This window comes from Oryctolagus cuniculus, chromosome 19, assembly GCF_964237555.1.
Source record: "Oryctolagus cuniculus chromosome 19, mOryCun1.1, whole genome shotgun sequence".
In the NCBI taxonomy this organism is placed as follows: domain Eukaryota; kingdom Metazoa; phylum Chordata; class Mammalia; order Lagomorpha; family Leporidae; genus Oryctolagus; species Oryctolagus cuniculus.
Genome location: NC_091450.1, coordinates 34,020,281 through 34,036,173, shown reverse-complemented (window position 1 = coordinate 34,036,173; position 15,893 = coordinate 34,020,281). Strand labels below are relative to the sequence as shown.

At 75.6% G+C, this 15,893-nt stretch overlaps 5 protein-coding genes across 14 annotated transcripts; 3 read left to right on the top strand and 2 right to left on the bottom strand.

Annotated features, from left to right (window-relative positions):
• Positions 1 to 183: 183 nt before the first annotated feature.
• On the top strand, positions 184 to 4,058 carry RHOT2 (ras homolog family member T2). Of its 4 annotated transcripts, XM_051842196.2 has the most exons (19): positions 185 to 333; positions 425 to 483; positions 570 to 651; positions 726 to 769; positions 849 to 902; positions 1,008 to 1,060; positions 1,143 to 1,251; positions 1,340 to 1,441; positions 1,652 to 1,750; positions 1,830 to 1,938; positions 2,026 to 2,146; positions 2,231 to 2,315; positions 2,385 to 2,527; positions 2,727 to 2,827; positions 2,898 to 3,028; positions 3,114 to 3,185; positions 3,267 to 3,377; positions 3,454 to 3,656; positions 3,737 to 4,058. In XM_051842196.2, exons 1-19 carry the CDS (start codon positions 297 to 299, stop codon positions 3,858 to 3,860), a joined length of 1,839 nt encoding a protein of 612 aa, XP_051698156.2. In that variant the 5' UTR covers positions 185 to 296; the 3' UTR covers positions 3,861 to 4,058. The 4 variants fall into 4 exon arrangements, with proteins under 4 accessions (XP_069920285.1, XP_051698153.2, XP_069920284.1 ...); XM_070064184.1 differs by having other exon boundaries at positions 184 to 333; positions 1,143 to 1,441; positions 1,830 to 1,894; positions 2,385 to 2,827; XM_051842193.2 differs by having other exon boundaries at positions 184 to 333; positions 1,143 to 1,441; positions 2,058 to 2,146; positions 2,727 to 3,028.
• A 138-nt stretch (positions 4,059 to 4,196) lies between these two features.
• Positions 4,197 to 7,443, top strand: RHBDL1 (rhomboid like 1). Of its 5 annotated transcripts, none has more exons than XM_070064192.1 (8): positions 4,197 to 5,123; positions 5,389 to 5,550; positions 5,650 to 5,874; positions 5,949 to 6,097; positions 6,171 to 6,283; positions 6,353 to 6,453; positions 6,523 to 6,583; positions 6,791 to 7,020. In XM_070064192.1, exons 1-8 carry the CDS (start codon positions 5,085 to 5,087, stop codon positions 7,003 to 7,005), a joined length of 1,065 nt encoding a protein of 354 aa, XP_069920293.1. In that variant the 5' UTR covers positions 4,197 to 5,084; the 3' UTR covers positions 7,006 to 7,020. The 5 variants fall into 5 exon arrangements, with proteins under 5 accessions (XP_069920293.1, XP_051698159.1, XP_069920292.1 ...); XM_051842199.2 differs by having other exon boundaries at positions 6,655 to 7,020; XM_070064191.1 differs by lacking the exon at positions 6,171 to 6,283 and having other exon boundaries at positions 6,655 to 7,443.
• Positions 7,444 to 7,648: 205 nt separating this feature from the next.
• Positions 7,649 to 9,215, top strand: STUB1 (STIP1 homology and U-box containing protein 1). Of its 2 annotated transcripts, XM_051842201.2 has the most exons (7): positions 7,649 to 7,804; positions 7,972 to 8,170; positions 8,246 to 8,411; positions 8,496 to 8,583; positions 8,706 to 8,762; positions 8,832 to 8,948; positions 9,019 to 9,215. In XM_051842201.2, the coding sequence occupies exons 1-7, from the start codon at positions 7,649 to 7,651 to the stop codon at positions 9,142 to 9,144; spliced, it is 909 nt and encodes a 302-aa protein (XP_051698161.1). In that variant the 3' UTR covers positions 9,145 to 9,215. The 2 variants fall into 2 exon arrangements, with proteins under 2 accessions (XP_051698161.1, XP_051698160.1); XM_051842200.2 differs by having other exon boundaries at positions 8,706 to 8,948.
• Positions 8,390 to 10,791, bottom strand: JMJD8 (jumonji domain containing 8). 2 transcript variants are annotated; one of them, XM_051842202.2, is made up of 9 exons: positions 10,529 to 10,791; positions 10,370 to 10,456; positions 10,234 to 10,282; positions 10,060 to 10,156; positions 9,920 to 9,988; positions 9,723 to 9,842; positions 9,584 to 9,651; positions 9,376 to 9,510; positions 8,390 to 9,299 (listed from the first exon to the last, which is right to left on the bottom strand). In XM_051842202.2, exons 1-9 carry the CDS (start codon positions 10,789 to 10,791, stop codon positions 9,219 to 9,221), a joined length of 969 nt encoding a protein of 322 aa, XP_051698162.1. In that variant the 3' UTR covers positions 8,390 to 9,218. The 2 variants fall into 2 exon arrangements, with proteins under 2 accessions (XP_051698162.1, XP_051698163.1); XM_051842203.2 differs by lacking the exons at positions 9,584 to 9,651; positions 10,060 to 10,156 and having other exon boundaries at positions 9,162 to 9,299.
• A 50-nt stretch (positions 10,792 to 10,841) lies between these two features.
• Positions 10,842 to 15,441, bottom strand: WDR24 (WD repeat domain 24). The gene is made up of 8 exons (XM_070064182.1): positions 14,474 to 15,441; positions 14,084 to 14,261; positions 13,168 to 13,840; positions 12,729 to 12,847; positions 12,527 to 12,648; positions 12,333 to 12,437; positions 11,316 to 11,656; positions 10,842 to 11,233 (listed from the first exon to the last, which is right to left on the bottom strand). The coding sequence occupies exons 1-8, from the start codon at positions 14,952 to 14,954 to the stop codon at positions 10,880 to 10,882; spliced, it is 2,373 nt and encodes a 790-aa protein (XP_069920283.1). The 5' UTR covers positions 14,955 to 15,441; the 3' UTR covers positions 10,842 to 10,879.
• Between the last annotated feature and the right edge of the window lie 452 nt (positions 15,442 to 15,893).

Genomic DNA, 15,893 nt, shown 5'->3' with positions numbered 1-15,893 from the left:
CGCTGCCCGGTCCACGGGCCGGCTCACGGCGCTGCCTGCAGTACCCGCGGCGCCCACGGGGCGGCTCCGGCGTGCGGCCCGGCCGCTCTGGCCCCGCCGCGTCGCTGGTGCGGCTGCGCGCGCGGACGCAGGAAGTGCGGGCGCCGGGCGGGCGCCGGGCGGGCGCCGGGCGGGCGCCGGGCGGGCGCCGGGCGGGCGCCGGGCGGGCGCCGGGCGGGCGCGGGGCGGGGGCGCGGCGCTGGCGGGCCTGCGGGCGCGGGGCGGGGGCGCGGGTCTGTGCCGGCTGCGCGGCAGCCATGAGGCGAGACGTGCGCATCCTGTTGCTGGGCGAGGGTAGGCGGCCGGGCCGGGGGGCGCGGGGGCGGCGGGGGCGCGGCGCTGGCCCCGGCCCCGGCCGCGGCGCTGACCGCCCTGCCGCGCGCAGCCCAGGTGGGGAAGACGTCGCTGATCCTGTCGCTGGTGGGCGAGGCGTTCCCCGACGAGGTGGGCGTGCGGGGCCGCGCGGGGCGGGGTGGGGCGGCCGTGCGGGCCCCGCGGACGCCCGGTCAGCCGCGCCCGGCCTCCCGCAGGTCCCTCCGCGGGCGGAGGAGATCACGATCCCCGCGGACGTCACCCCCGAGAAGGTGCCCACCCGCATCGTGGACTCCTCAGGTAGCGCCCCGGCCCGCGCCCCCGCGCCCCCGCGCCCCGCGCCCCGCGCCCCAGCGCCTCTCTCCTCCGTGCAGAAGCCGAGCAGACGGCGGCCGAGCTGCAGGACGAGATCCGCAAGGTGCGCTGGGGGCGCGCGGGCCGGCCCTTGTCCCCGCGGCGCGCCCGGCCCCAGCCTGAGCCTGGCCGCCGTCCCGCAGGCGAACGTGGTGTGCGTGGTATACGACGTCTCCGAGGAGGCCACCATCGAGAAGGTGGGCGGCCCGGGGCGGCCAGGTGGACCGTGGCCCAGCCCCCCCAGCGGCCGCGACCCTGACCCTGAGCCCGGCGTCCCCTCCCCACCCTGCCCTGCTTTCCAGATCCGGACCAAATGGATCCCGCTGGTGAACGGAGGGACGGAGGCTGGACGCAGGTGAGGTGGTGGCGCGGCCCTGGCGGGAGGGAGCTGGCCCCGCCGCGCCCCCGCCCGCTGACGCTGACGGCGGCCTCTCCAGGGTGCCCATCATCCTGGTGGGCAACAAGTCGGACCTGCGGCCCGGGAGCTCCCTGGAGGCCGTGCTGCCCATCATGAGCCAGTTCGCTGAGATTGAGACCTGCGTGGAGGTAGGTGGGCAGGTGCGCCCGCCCGGGCCCCCACCCCACGCCCGCCCTTCCCGGGCCGCCGCCGAGGTCCCCTCCTGCTGCCTCCCAGTGCTCGGCCAAGAGTCTCAGGAACGTCTCCGAGCTGTTCTACTACGCCCAGAAAGCCGTCCTGCACCCCACGGCCCCCCTCTACGACGCGGAGGCCAAGCAGGTGGGTGATGGGGGTGGGAGGGGCGGGGGAGGCCGTCCTGCACCCCGTCCCGCTGTAGGACATGGAGGCCGGGCGGGCGGGTGACAGGGGTGGGAGGGGCGGGGGAGGCCGTCCTGCACCCCTGTCTCACTGTAGGACATGGAGGCCGTCATGGGCGGGTGGTGGGTGTGGGGCCGGCGCTGCCAGGGTGCTGACCTGCTGTCCCCGCAGCTGCGGCCCGCGTGTGCCCAGGCCCTCACGCGCGTCTTCAGGCTGTCAGATCAGGACCTGGACCAGGTACTCAGCGACCAGGAGCTCAACGCCTTCCAGGTGCGCCTGGCCCCTGGGCTGCGGGTCCCCGCCCCGGTGCCGGCGGCCGGGGCTGACGCGGTCCCCCTCCCGGAGGCAGGAGTCCTGCTTCGGCCGGCCGCTGGCCCCGCAGGCCCTGGAGGACGTGAAGATGGTGGTGAGCAGGCACGTGGCCGGCGGCGTGCGGGAGGGTGGCCTGACGCTGGAGGGTGAGCACGGGCCCTGCGCGCGCCCCGGGTGTGGGGGGCCGGGCTGCGCCCCAGCGGCCCCTCCTGCCCCCCTGCCTCTCCGCACAGGCTTCCTCTTCCTCAACACCCTGTTCATCCAGCGTGGCCGGCACGAGACCACCTGGGCCATCCTGCGCCGCTTCGGCTACAGCGACGCCCTGCAGCTCACGGCCGACTACCTCTCCCCGCCGTGAGTGCGCGCGCGGGGCTCCTGGGGCCGCCGGGCCCGCGTGGGCAGGTCCCGGACACACTGGGGTCCCTCACTCCCCCACAGGCTGCACGTGCCCCCCGGCTGCAGCACGGAGCTCAGCCATCTCGGCTACCAGTTTGTGCAGAGAGCTTTCGAGAGGCATGACCAGGTGCGAGCCCCGCCCCCGCCCCTGCCCCGCCCCCCGCCCCTGTCACCGGCACTGACCCCTGTGCCGCAGGACCGGGACGGCGCCCTCTCGCCCGCCGAGCTGCGCAGCCTCTTCAGCGTGTTCCCCGAAGCCCCCTGGGGGCCCGGGCTCCCGAGCACCGTGCCCACCGAGGCCGGCCGGCTGCCGCTGCACGGCTACCTGTGCCAGTGGACGTGAGTGCAGCCCCACTCCCACTGCCCCTCCCACGCCTCACCGCCCCACCCCTGCCCGCACTGCGCCCCTTCCCACACCACACCTGGCCCCTGGCCCCCAAGCCCCCACCCACACCACACCTGCCTCACCCCCTGCCCCCACTCCCACACCACGTCTGCCCCCCGTGCCCCTCCCACGCCACGCTCGCCCCGCCCCCAGCCTGCTGGCCTACCTGGACGTGCGGCGCTGCCTCGGACACCTCGGCTACCTGGGCTACCCCACGCTCTGCGGCCAGGACTCGCAGGCCCAGGCCATCACAGGTGGGCGCCCACGCCTGCGGCCCCGGCGCAGCCCCTGCCGGCGGCTGCCCTCACCCGGCCCTGTTCACAGTCACCCGTGAGAAGCGGCTGGACCAGGAGAAGGGGCAGACCCAGCGGCGCGTGCTCCTGTGCAGGGTGCTGGGGGCCCCGGGCGTGGGCAAGTCCGCCTTCCTGCAGGCCTTCCTGGGCCGCGGCCTAGGGGTGAGTGTCCCTGGGCGCCTGCGGCCTCGTGGGCGGGGGGCATCCCCGGGTGCCTCGCCTCAGGGCCGCCCTCTCTCGGCACCAGGAGTCCCCCGCGGAGCCCCCCGCCCACGCCATCAACACCGTGCACGTCCGCGGGCAGGAGAAGTACCTGATCGTGAGTGCCGGCCCTGGTGCACCCACGCCTGGCCCGGGGGCCCTGCCCCCGGACCCCGACTGAAGGCCCTGTCTGTCGCAGCTGTGCGAGGTGGGCGCCGACGGGCTGCCGGACACCAGCTGCGACGTCGCCTGCCTCCTGTTCGACGGCAGGGACCCCGAGTCCTTCCTGCACTGCGCCGGCCTCTACAAGGCAAGTGCCCGCCCAGGGGCCGCGGGGCACCAGCGCGCCAGAGCCATGAGCCCTGCCTCACCGGGTCCTCCCACAGCGCCACTACGTGGACGGGCAGACGCCCTGCCTCTTCGTCTGCTCCAAGGCTGACCTGCCCGAGGGCCCCGCTCCGCCCGGCCCGTCCCCGGCCGAGTTCTGCCGGCGGCACCGGCTGCCCGCCCCCGCCCCGTTCTCCTGCGCAGGCCCCGCCCCGCTCCGCGCCGCCGTCTACACTCAGCTCGCCACCATGGCCACCTTCCCGTGGGTACCCGCGCCATGGCCCCAGGGCGGGGGCGGGGCGCCGGCTGGACACTGCCCTGAGGTCTCCGTCTCTCCCGCAGACACCTGGCCCCGGCAGAGCGGGGCCCCTCCCGCTCCTGGCTGCGGGGCTTGCTGGGCGCCCTCGGGGCTGCGGCGGTCGCCATCCTTAGCTTCTCGCTGTACAGAGTCCTCAGGAGCCGATGAGCCCCCCCCACCCGAGCTCGGCAGGACTGTGGGGCCGGGCCATCGCCCGCAGGCTGCCGGGTGGGCCTCGTGTGGGCTGGGGAGGTGGCGGCCCGGCCGCGGGTTCTCAGGGTCCCCTTTGGCCTGGCCTCGGCCAGCCAGTGGGCAAGGGCGGCAGGAGGTCGGGTTTTCTGATTAAACTGCACTCTGTCTCCCATCGCTCGGGTGCCCGTCTCTTACGACAGCTGACCCTGGAACACGTCCCACCCCTGGACCCCTCGCTGGGGCCTCTGCTGAGTGGCCCTGGGCTGAGGCCGAGTGGGCTGACCATGCCCCTGGCAGTCTTCCTGGCCCTGCTTCTGCACCCCCACGCCTGTGTGCGGTCAGCCTGGCTGAGCGTCCTAGGGCCTGGGTGTGCCGTGCGCCCGCCCCTGAGCGGGGCTGGCTCCCACAGCAGCGAGCTGCAGCGCGGGGCCTCGGGAGTCCCTGCCCTGTGGCTGCCTGCTTCATGTCCAGCCCAGGACATCCTGGGGCCCAGCTGTGGGGCGATGACCCCGCTGGCATCTGCTGTCCTGTGGTCACCGAGCCTCTTGGCCTGTCCCTTTCCATCCCACCTATAGCCCTGCCCTTTGGGGCTCTCCTGCCACCTCTGGGTTTCTCTGGATGCCCCTTCCTCGAGCCCAGCTCTCGCACCTTGGGGCTGGAGGCCCTGTGTCCAGCTGCAGGAGCGGTCAGGGGCCTCCAGGCCAGCCTGGGATAGGCATCAGGGTGGACTGGTGCAGCCCGGAGCGGCACGCGGGCTTGCTGTGGGTGGAGGCACTCAGCGGGGGACGGGGCGGGGCACAGCCTGGGGTGGCCAGGGAGGGCTTCCCCTGCCGAGGCACAGGCGAGGGGGCCGCTGGGGAACCGGGCAGCTCGCGCGGGGTCGGAGGAGCCGGGCGGGGGGAACGGATTTCGGCTCCGCTCCGAGCAGGCGCCGGCAGCGTGCAGGTGGGCAGGGCACTGGGACGGGGCGCGAGCTGGGGCGGGCTCGCGGCCAGGGTGCGTGTCCTGAGGCTGCGCGTCCCCGAGCAGGGCGCGCGAACCGCGGCGGCGGCGGCGGCGCGCGGGGCGGGCTGGCGGCTCTGACGCGGCTGGAGCGCGGCGCGGCGCGGAGCGGCGGCTGGGGCGGCTGGGGCGGAGCGGCGGTCCGCAGAGCAGCCCCTCCCGGCCCGCCGCCGGTCCGGCCCGGCCCCGCCTGGCTCTATGGACAGGAGCTCGCTGCTGCACCTCATCCACGAGCAGGTGCGGGGGGTCCCGCGGGGCCGGCGCCCAGAGTTGGGGGGCGGGGGCGCATGCTCCCCCAAGCCCCTTGCTTGCACGGCCTGGGCCCCCCCCCCCCCCAGGGGCCGGCTGACTGGACCACGGCTCGAGGGAGGGAGGGCAGGCGCTCCAGCGCCCCTCGGGCTGGCTCACCCCTCCCGGGCAGGGCCGGCAGCCTGCTGCTCCCGGCCGAGGTCCGGGGGTTGGGCCCAGTCTCAGGCCTTGGCCCGTGGCTGTCCCACCGCAGCAGCTGGACCCCGAGAACACTGGCTTCATTGGCGTGGACACCTTTGCTGGCCTGGTGCACAGCCATGAGCTGCCTCTGGACCCCGCCAAGCTGGACATGCTGGTGGCCCTGGCCCAGAGCAACGAGCGGGGCCAGGTCTGCTACCAGGAGCTGGTGGACCTGGTCAGTGGGGGGGCGCTCGCCCGGGCGGGGGGGCGGGACGCTGGGCGGGGGTGCTGGGGAGGGCGGCGCCGTGGCCGCCACGCTCGGCCCTGCCCCCAGATCGGCAGCAGGCGCTCCGGCAGCTTCAAGCGGGCCATCGCCAACGGCCAGCGGGCGCTGCCCAGGGACGGGCTGCTGGACGAGCCCGGCCTGGGCTTCTACAAGCGCTTCGTGCGGTACGTGGCCTACGAGATCCTGCCCTGCGAGGTGGACCGCCGCTGGTACTTCTCCAGGCACCGCAGCTGCCCGCCCCCGGTGTTCATGGCCTCCGTCACCCTGGCGCAGGTGGGCCCCCGCCCCGGGCCCCGCAGCCTCCCCGGCCGCCGGCTGGGCGCAGCCCTGAGCGGTCGTGTCTCCAGATCGTGGTGTTCCTGTGCTACGGGGCGCGGCTCAACAAGTGGGTGCTGCAGACCTACCACCCCGAGTACATGAAGAGCCCCCTCGTGTACCACCCGGGGCACCGGGCCCGCGCCTGGTGCTTCCTCACCTACATGTTCATGCACGTGGGGTGAGTGCGGCCGCCGGGCGGGGCCGGGGGGGCGCGGGCGGCCCAGACGGTGACGGCCCCTACCGTGTGCCAGGCTGGAGCAGCTGGGGTTCAACGCCCTGCTGCAGCTGATGATCGGGGTGCCCCTGGAGATGGTGCACGGCGCGCTGCGCATCAGCCTCCTGTACCTGGCGGGCGTGCTGGCAGGTGAGGCGCCGCGCCCCGGCCCGCCCCGCGCCGCCCGCCGGGCCTCACCCCTGCCCTCCTGGCCCGCAGGCTCCCTGACCGTGTCCATCACCGACATGCGGGCCCCCGTGGTGGGGGGCTCCGGCGGGGTCTACGCCCTGTGCTCGGCGCACCTGGCCAACGTCGTCATGGTAATGGGCGCCCGCGGGGGGCGGGGCGGGCGCCGCGGGCCTGTCTCACGGCCTCTCCGCGCCCCTCAGAACTGGGCTGGGATGCGGTGTCCCTACAAGCTGCTGCGGATGGTGCTGGCCCTGGTGTGCAGTGAGTAGGGGCGGGGCGGGCGGGGCGGGCCCGCGGGCGGGGCGCCGCCCACCTGCCGCCTCCCTCCGCAGTGAGCTCGGAGGTGGGCCGCGCCGTGTGGCTGCGCTTCTCGCCGCCGCTGCCCGCCTCGGGCCCGCAGCCCAGCTTCATGGCGCACCTGGCGGGCGCCGTGGTGGGCGTGAGCATGGGCCTCACCATCCTACGCAGCTACGAGGAGCGCCTGCGGGACCAGTGCGGCTGGTGGGTGGTCCTGCTGGCCTACGGCACCTTCCTGCTCTTCGCCGTCTTCTGGAACGTCTTTGCCTACGACCTGCTGGGCGCCCACGTCCCCCCGCCGCCCTGACCGCCTCCTGGGCACAGGGGAGGCCCTGCCCCCGCCCCGCCCCCGGGTCCGCGGTCCGCGCCTTTTGCAGAGTGAATAAATATTTTACACGGCACCAGGTGGCTGTCCGGGGTCTGGAGGCGTCTCTGCCCCCCGCTTCCCGCGGACCGTGCGGGGCCCTCCCATCTACGAAGGGACTGGGCTGCGGCCCCAGGGGACAGGCGGTGGGTGTCCTGGCCCACGAGTTCGGCCTGCACGCCGTGGGGGAGGGGGCCAGGCTGGGGCCGGTCAGGCACGGTGTCCCACCGCCCATGCCGAGGGGGCGGCGCCGGCGGGGTCGCTCCCACCTGTGCGGACGCTGCCTCACGGGCCGCACAGGGTGCCCGGGCGGCTGCGGCAGCTGAGGCCGTACTCAGCTGCGGGTCAGGGCGTCCTGGGTCGTCTCCGCCGGCGGGGCCCGCCCCCGGGGGCCCGCACGCGCTGCACGCCTCGGCCTCCCGCTGCCCCCATGCCGGGGGCGGGGCGTGCGCGGAGGGGCGGAGCCCGGCCGCAGGGAGGCGGTCCTTCGGAGGCTCCGCGCGGCGGGCCCCGCCCCCACCCCGCCGCAGCGCGCACGCGCGACCCCGCCCCCCGCGGCCGGAAGTTCCGGTGGCGGCGATCCGGGCCGGGCCGAGCGGGGCGCGGGCTGCGGGCGGCCGGGCGCGGAGCCCGCGAGCGGAGCCCAGGCCGTGCCGCGCGGCGCCATGAAGGGCAAGGAGGAGAAGGAGGGCGGCGCGCGGCTGGGCGGCGGCGGCAGCCCCGAGAAGAGCCCGAGCGCGCAGGAGCTCAAGGAGCAGGGCAACCGGCTCTTCGTGGGCCGCAAGTACCCGGAGGCGGCGGCCTGCTACGGCCGCGCCATCGTGAGTGCGCCGCGCCGGGGGCGGGCCTGGCGCCGGGGCGCGGCCCTTCGGGGCCCCCCGGCTTGGGGCGTTTGACTCGGCCCCGGCGGCGGCGGCCGCCCGGGTGCGGGTGCGGTGCGGGTGCGGCCCGCGCGCACGCCCACAGCGCGGCCGCCCGCTCTCCCCAGACGCGCAACCCGCTGGTGGCGGTGTACTACACCAACCGCGCCCTGTGCTACCTGAAGATGCAGCAGCACGAGCAGGCGCTGGCCGACTGCCGGCGCGCGCTGGAGCTGGACGGCCAGTCGGTGAAGGCGCACTTCTTCCTGGGCCAGTGCCAGCTGGAGCTGGAGAGCTACGACGAGGCCATCGCCAACCTGCAGCGAGGTGGGCGCGCGGCGCGGGGCGCGCGGCGCGGCTGCGGGCGGCCGGCCGGGCTGACCGCGCGCCCCGCGCCCGCAGCCTACAGCCTGGCCAAGGAGCAGCGGCTCAACTTCGGCGACGACATCCCCAGCGCGCTGCGCATCGCCAAGAAGAAGCGCTGGAACAGCCTGGAGGAGCGGCGCATCCACCAGGAGAGCGAGCTGCACGCCTACCTCGCCAGGCTCATCGCGGCCGAGCGCGAGAGGTGGGCCCCTCCGCGCGTTTATTGACAGCGGGGCGGGGCGGGGCGGGGCGGGGCGGGTCCTGACGCGCGGCCGCTCGCCCGCAGGGAGCTGGAGGAGTGCCAGCGGAGCCACGAGGGGGACGAGGACGACGGCCACGTCCGCGCCCAGCAGGCCTGCATTGAGGCCAAGCACGTGAGGGCGGCCCGGCCGGCGGGCGCGGGCCCCGGGGGCGGCGGGGGCGGCGGGGGCAGGCGGCGCTGGGCCGGGGGAGGGCCGTGTGCGGCCCCGGGGCAGCGCCCCCTCGCTTCTTCCAGGACAAGTACTTGGCGGACATGGACGAGCTCTTCTCGCAAGTGGACGAGAAGAGAAAGGTGAGCCTTGTCGGCGGGGCCCGTGGGCAGGTGCCGGCCGCCCGCCCACTGAGCGCGCCCTGTGTGCAGAGGCGCGACGTCCCCGACTATCTGTGCGGCAAGATCAGCTTCGAGCTGATGCGGGAGCCCTGCATCACCCCCAGCGGCATCACCTACGACCGCAAGGACATCGAGGAGCACCTGCAGGTGGGTGCGGCCGCGGCGGCCCGGCCGGGCGCCCCGCCCCGCCGCGCCGCTGACCCCGCTGTCCCCGCAGCGCGTGGGCCACTTTGACCCCGTGACCCGGAGCCCCCTGACCCAGGAGCAGCTCATCCCCAACCTGGCCATGAAGGAGGTCATCGACGCGTTCATCTCGGAGAACGGCTGGGTGGAGGACTACTGAGCCCCTGCAAGGCCCGCCCCCGCCCCCGCCCCGGCGCCGCCCCTGTCCTGCAATAAAGTCCGTGAGCACGAGCGCTAGCCCAGGAAGGTGGAGATGAACACGCACGTGTCCAGGTTGAGCGTGGCGTGCCACCAGCGGGCCGGGAAGTACAGCACCTGCGGGAGGGGCGCGGGCGTCAGCGGGGGGCCTCGCCTCCCCCGCCCCGGCCCCGGCCCCGGCCCCGGCCCGGACCTCGCCCGCGGAGATGGTGCACTCGAGCGGCCGCGCGGCCGGGGCCAGGCCTGGGTACGTGTCCCGGAGCCAGGCCAGCGTGGTCTCGTTGGGGTGGAACTGCGGCGTCTTCTCGGGCGGGTACAGGAACCAGCGCTGGGGGAGGGGAAGCGCACGCTCACCCCGGGTCCGCGGGTCCGCGCGCCCAGCCCCTGCCCACGGCACTGACCTTGCGGCCGTAGATGACCTCCGAATACCCGGGCCCGTGCCAGTGGAAGGGCACCCCGGTGCCCGCGCCTGTGGGTTTGGCGGGTGAGCAAAAAACCACACCCCCCTGCCCTGCCCCCGTCCCCGGCTCCCGGGAGCACCTGCCACGCCGAAGCTGTGCGCGGGCGCCGTGCCCAGCAGGCCGTAGGGCGGCGGGGCGTAGTGCCGGAACAGAGACGCCCACTCGGTGAAGTTGTTGTCGCCGAAGAAGTACAGGGTGTCTGCGGCGGACGGGGCGGCGGGGTCAGCCCCGGGCACCACCCCGGCCCCTCGCCCGTGGCCCCCGGGCCCGGCTCACCATTGCCCAGGGAGGTGGGGTCCTGGGGCCGCAGCAGCCGCTCCACGTACTCCTGGAAGGGCAGGTCCACTGCGGGAGAGGGGGAGTGGCCGGTCACGACCGGGCGGCCGGGGCTCGGGGCCAGGGGCGGGGCGGCTCACCCTTCCGGTAGGAGTAGGTGTTGGCGGTGCTCAGCCGGACCACGCGGTCCCCGAACGAGGCCAGCAGCTTTTCGCGGGAGCACAGGGCGCGGAACCGCTGCGGGGCAGGACAGCGGCTCGGCACGGGCCCTGCTCGGCAGGGGACCCACCCTCCGCGCCAGCGCGCGCCCTCACCGAGTTGTCCGTGAGCCCTCGCAGGACCACGGGTCTCTGGAAGGCGTAGCTGGGGAGCGGGAGGCGCGCGGTCAGGTCGAGTCGGGTCGGTCCGGCCCGGCCTGCCCCGCGCGCCCGCGCCCACTCCCGCACGTACCGCTGCACGAACTCGGCGTAGCTGAGGTCGGCCCGGCGCTCCACGGTGCACAGTGCCTCCTCCGGCGGCCCTGGCCCGCCCCGCCGCCTGCCGGCACATCCGGTCAGCGGCGCCGGTCCGCGCTGCCCCGCCCCGCCCCGCCCGCCCGCCGCGGCTCACCATCCCCCGTCGCCTGCCTCCGCGGAGCTGGGCCCCGCCAGCGCCATCAGCGCGCAGAGCAGCAGCGGCCACCCCGCTAGCCGCGCCATGAGCCCGGCGTCTCCCGAGCCGCGACCGCGCCGCGCAGCACGCCGGGAGCCCGGCCCCGCGCCCCGGCCCCGGCCCGCCATTGGCCGACGGTGACGGCTGGGCTCCCGGAAGTGGCCGCCCTCAGCCCGCCCCCGGCAGGAGTGCTTCCGGGAGGCGGGGCGGCCGGTGGCCATGGCGACGCTGCCCGGCGGCGGTGGCGCGCAGAGACTGGCGACGCAGCAGCGACAGACGGCGCGCACGCGCCCGCTTTATTGGTCTCGGTCAGGAGTACTCGCACAGGTGGCCGCAGCCGGCCGGGCAGTGGGAGCTGCCCTCCAGCCACTTCATGACGTGCTGCAGGTGGCCGCCGTGGCTGCAGCCCTGGCACCACACGAACAGCCCCTTGACCACGTGGTGGCACACGGCGCAGGCGCTGGCGCAGCGGTGGCAGCGGTCGCACACCCAGCCGCGGCTGCTCATGGGCCGCTTGCAGTGGCTGCAGTTGACGTGCAGCGTGGTGGACGCCTGGTTGAGGCAGCTGACCGCCCGGCTGGTGCTCAGCTTCACCACCTCGTTGGACACGTTCCAGAGGCGGAAGCGCTGCAGCAGGTCGATGTAGGACGTGTACCAGTGCTCCTGCGGGGAGGCGGGCGGCTCAGCGCGCGCGCGCGCCCGGGGAGGGGCCCACCCGCCCGCCCGCCGGGGCCGCGCCGCCCACCTGCGTCTGCTCGTCGATGTCCTTGCGCACGCGCTCGCCCAGCACGATGAGCACGGACACGGCCGTCTGCACGTCGCCCTGCTCGGCGTAGAAGTGCAGCATGTCGCGCACCAGCGCGCCGAAGAAGTCGGGCGGCAGGCGGCTGTCGTGCAGCGCGTGCGACACGGACAGCAGCGAGAAGGCGGAGTCCACGGGCGCCAGCGACGCCGCGTCCGCCTCGCTGCCGCTCACGTGCGGCGAGTCCGCCTTGTCCTGCAGGTGCTCGGGCCCGGGGGGCGTGTCCACGATCTCGTGGCGCAGCGGGAAGGCTTCCTGCGGCAGCACGTACTCGGGCTCCTCGGCTGCGAGGCAGGGCCGGGGGTGGGCCCGGGCCCCCGCCCCCGCCCGAGCCCCCCACTCCCCCACTCCCGGTGAGCGTGTTCCCGCAGGGCCCCGCCCGAGCCCCCCACTCCCCCACTCCCCCACGGTGAGCGTGTTCCCGCAGGGCCAGAGGTGGGCCCGGGCCTCCGCCCCCGCCCCCCGCCCGAGCCCCCCACTCCCCCACTCCCGGTGAGCGTGTTCCCGCAGGGCCAGAGGTGGGCCCGGGCCTCCGCCCCCGCCCCCCGCCCGAGCCCCCCACTCCCCCACTCCCGGTGAGCGTGTTCCCGCAGGGCCGGAGGTGGGCCGGGCCTCCGCACCCGCCCCCCGCCCGAGCCCCCCACTCCCCCACTCACGGTGAGCGTGTTCCCGCAGGGCCCCGCCCGAGCCCCCCACTCCCCCACTCCCGGTGAGCGTGTTCCCGCAGGGCCCCGCCCGAGCCCCCCACTCCCGGTGAGCATGTTCCCGCAGGGCCCCGCCCGAGCCCCCCACTCCCCCACTCACGGTGAGCGTGTTCCCACAGGGCCCCGCCCGAGCCCCCCACTCCCCCACTCACGGTGAGCATGTTCCCGCAGGGCCCCGCCCGAGCCCCCCACTCCCCCACTCCCGGTGAGCGTGTTCCCGCAGGGCCCCGCCCGAGCCCCCCACTCCCCCACTCACGGTGAGCGTGCTCCGGCTCCAGCAGGTACAGCTCGTCCTCCTCGCCCTCGGCGTCGCCCAGCAGGTAGTCGGCGGGCACGTCGCTGCCCTCCGTCTCCTCGTTGTCTGTGGGCAGCCCCCCCATGAGCGCCCCGCCCCCGTCAGCGCCCCGCCCCCCAGCGCCCGCCGCAGCCCCGCCCCAGGCCGCCCCCTACCCTCGTTGGTGAGCAGCGTGGCCGAGGACTCCAGCAGAGCCGCGTCGCTCCGGGCGTCCCCTTTGCTGCGGTCCAGCCGCGTCTCGCTGCCCAGCCCTGGGGCCATATCCTTCAGGCTGAAGCTGGGGGCAGGGAAGCCGCAGGGGTGGGCAGGCCGCGCGCGCACGCCCCGCCCCCGCCCGTCCGGCCGCGCGCCGCCTACCTGTTCATGAGCGGCAGGCCGCAGGGGCCGCCCTTGCCCAGGCTGTGGTTGAGGCCGGCGGCCGGCCCCGGGCCGGCGCTGCAGTAGATGATCCGCAGCATGGTCCACGTCTGCGCCACCTGCACGCATTCGCCACTGTGCACCCCGGAGGGACGGCAGGCCGCGCCGCCACCGCAGGCAGGGCGTCAGCCAGGGCCGAGACCCCAGCCCCTCGGTGCCGGCAGCAAGCCTGGTCATGGGGACCGGCCAGAGCCAAGGGCTGGGGGGGGCGGGCGCAGCTCTGGGGCAGCCACCCCTCCCTCGGCTGGGGGGGGCGGGCGCAGCTCTGGGGCGGCCACCCCTCCCTCGGCTGGGGGGGGGGCGGGCGCAGCTCTGGGGCGGCCACCCCTCCCTCGGCTGGGGGGGGCGGCCACCCCTCCCTGGGCCCAGCCTGACCTACCTGGTTACGGCCCAGCTCCCGAGCCACCTTGGCGTTGTGCTCACAGAGGTCGGCCAGCGGCCGGCCGGCCAGGGCGTAGCGCTCGGCCGTGTCCACAAACCAGCGCACGCCGCCCCCTCCCGGCTCCGTCTCGAAGACACTGAGGGCACTGGACGCCAGGCCCGAGAAGGGCTCGGCCGGGTCCAGCTTGCGCTTGAAGAAGATGGGGTGGCGCCGGTCGCCCGCGTAGGGCTTGCGCCCAGGCTCGGCGGCCACCAGGCTCTCCTTGGCAGCGAAGGCCAGGTCCCCAAAGAGGCCGTAGCAGAGGCCCTCGGGGTTGGCGTGCTCCACGGGCTGGCTGGCGTCACGGAACAGGTGCTGGCACAGCGTGCTGTCCTTGGAGCCCGAGAGCAGGAAGGAGGGGTCGTGCGGGTGGCGCCAGGCGATGCCGGTGGTGACGTCGCGGTGCTCCTCGAACATGGCGGCCGGGACGAAGGGCCGGCGCACGTCCCACACGTAGATGTTGTGGTCCACCATCATGGAGCACGTGGCCAGGTGGTGGCGGCACTCGGGCCGCCACTTGACGCGGGCCACCGAGGCGATGGTCTGCACACAGTGCGTCTCCTTGGCGCGGGGCGTGGTCATGTCCCAGACCTTCACCATCTTGTCCCGGCCGCCCGTGGCCAGCCAGCCCCTGCGGGAGCCCCGGGCCTCAGTGCCGCTCCCTGGCAGGGAGGGAACCCCGTGGTCCCGTCCCAGGTCTCCCCCATCCTGTCCCGGCCGCCCGTGGCCAGCCAGCCCCTGCGGGAGCCCCGGGCCTCAGTGCCGCTCCCTGGCAGGCAGGGAGGGAACCCCGTGGTCCCGTCCCAGGTCTCCCCCATCCTGTCCCGGCCGCCGCGCGGGCTCCGCCCCGCCTCGGCCCCGCCCCCCACCGCACCTGTCCTCGGGGTGCCAGTCGCAGCAGAAGACGGGGCCGTGGTGGGCCGTGAACATCCTCTCGCACCGGTCGGGGCGCCGGATGTCCCAGAGCTGCACGTTGCCGTTCTCAAACGTGGACGCGAAGGTGAAGTAGTCCCGGATGCTGAACTGGACGTCACGCACGCTCTCAGACTGGCCTGCGGGCGGCGGGCGGGCGCGTGAGCGGGCCGACGTGGCCACACAGCCCTCTGGGGACCCGGCGGCCCTGCGGCAGCCCCAGGAGTCCCCGAGGTGGCCTGCGCTGGAGCTGCCCGCAGAGGCCAGTGGCCAGCCACGCCCCCCCCCCCGTGTCCAGCTGACCTGCGCAGGGGCGCGTGCAGGCGGGCACTCCCGAGCGCGCGGGCCTCACCCGAGAAGGTGCTGACCGAGTCCTTGCGCCGCAGGTCGAAGCACTTCATGAAGCCGTCCTGCGAGCCGCTGAGCAGCACGTGGGCCTCCGTGGGGTGGAAGCACACCTTGTTCACCGTGCGCTTGTGCTCCGTGAACAGCTGGTCCTGCTTGTTGCGCGACGGCCGGCCCAGGTTCCAGGTGACCACCACGCCGTTGGTGGCCGCCGTGGCCAGCAGGTTCTCGTCCATCTGGTGCCAGACCACGTCGGCGCAGCTCAGGTTGAGCGAGGGCTTGCGGCCCACGCGCAGGTTCAGCTTCTCCACGAACTGCTCCTCCTCGATGGCGTAGATCTTGAAGATGCTGCGCCCGGCCACGACCACCTGCGCCGCGTCGCGACACACGCTGATGGCGTTGGCCGGCGCGTCCAGGTGGCAGTGCATGGTGTGGCCGGTCAGCACGCCGCCGCCCAGGGCGGTGGTCACGCGGGACATCTTCTCCATGGCCGCGCGGGGGTCGCCGGTCAGCGCAGACCCTGCGCCAAGGCGGGGACCCGCACCGGGGCCGGGGCCGGGGCCGGCCGGTCCGCCCGAGGCGCAAGTGCAGACTCACCGAAGGCCCCGAGGCCGGCCAGGACCATGTCCGCCTTCCCGCCGAGACCCTACCCGGCCAGTCCCCGCCCGGGCCACCTCGCCAGGCCTCCCTCAGTCACAGCCCGGCATTCGCGGGGCACCGGTCAGCCAGCGCCGGCAGGCGGGCGAGGTGGCCGGCTCCGAGGAGCCCAGGGGGCGTCCGCAGCGAGCTGTGCGTGGGCCTGGCAGGACCGGCGGCGCGCGGTGCCGGCGAAGCCCCCCTAGCATTTCCTAGAAGGTGCACTGCCGTCCGGAACCGACGCCGGAAGCGAGCCGTCTTTCCCGCCCCCTCGCCGGAAGCGGCCCTCCTGACCCCGCCCCTCGCCGGAAGCGGCCCTCCTGACCCGCCCCTCGCCGGAAGCGGCCCTCCTGACCCGCCCCTCGCCGGAAGCGGGCCGGGACTCCCGCCTGAGGTTCCGGGTCGGGGAGCTGAGCTCGGCGGGGCCGGCGGGGCCGGCGGTTCCTGCGCGCGACTGTGTTCTCGGCGCCTGTCCCGGGAGTGGCCGTCCGCGAGCGCCTACTGGGTAGGAAGGCAGGGGCCCCCCGGCCCCACAGCACCGAGGAGTGAGCCTGCGGGGGTCCACCCAGCTCACGGCGGGCAGGACGGGCCCCGCTGACCGCGCCCTGCGCCCAGCGCGCTCGGCGCTCGGGTGCACCCTCGCCTCCCCCGTGCGCGGCGGCCGCGTGGGGGGCCCCGTCCGCGCCGTCGAACCTTGCAGCCTCGCTGCCCCGCGCCCCCCGGGGCGTCCGTCCCGCCGCTGGCCTTCGATGCGCCCCTGCCCTCCCGTGAGAGGCCCTCCTGGCAGGTGG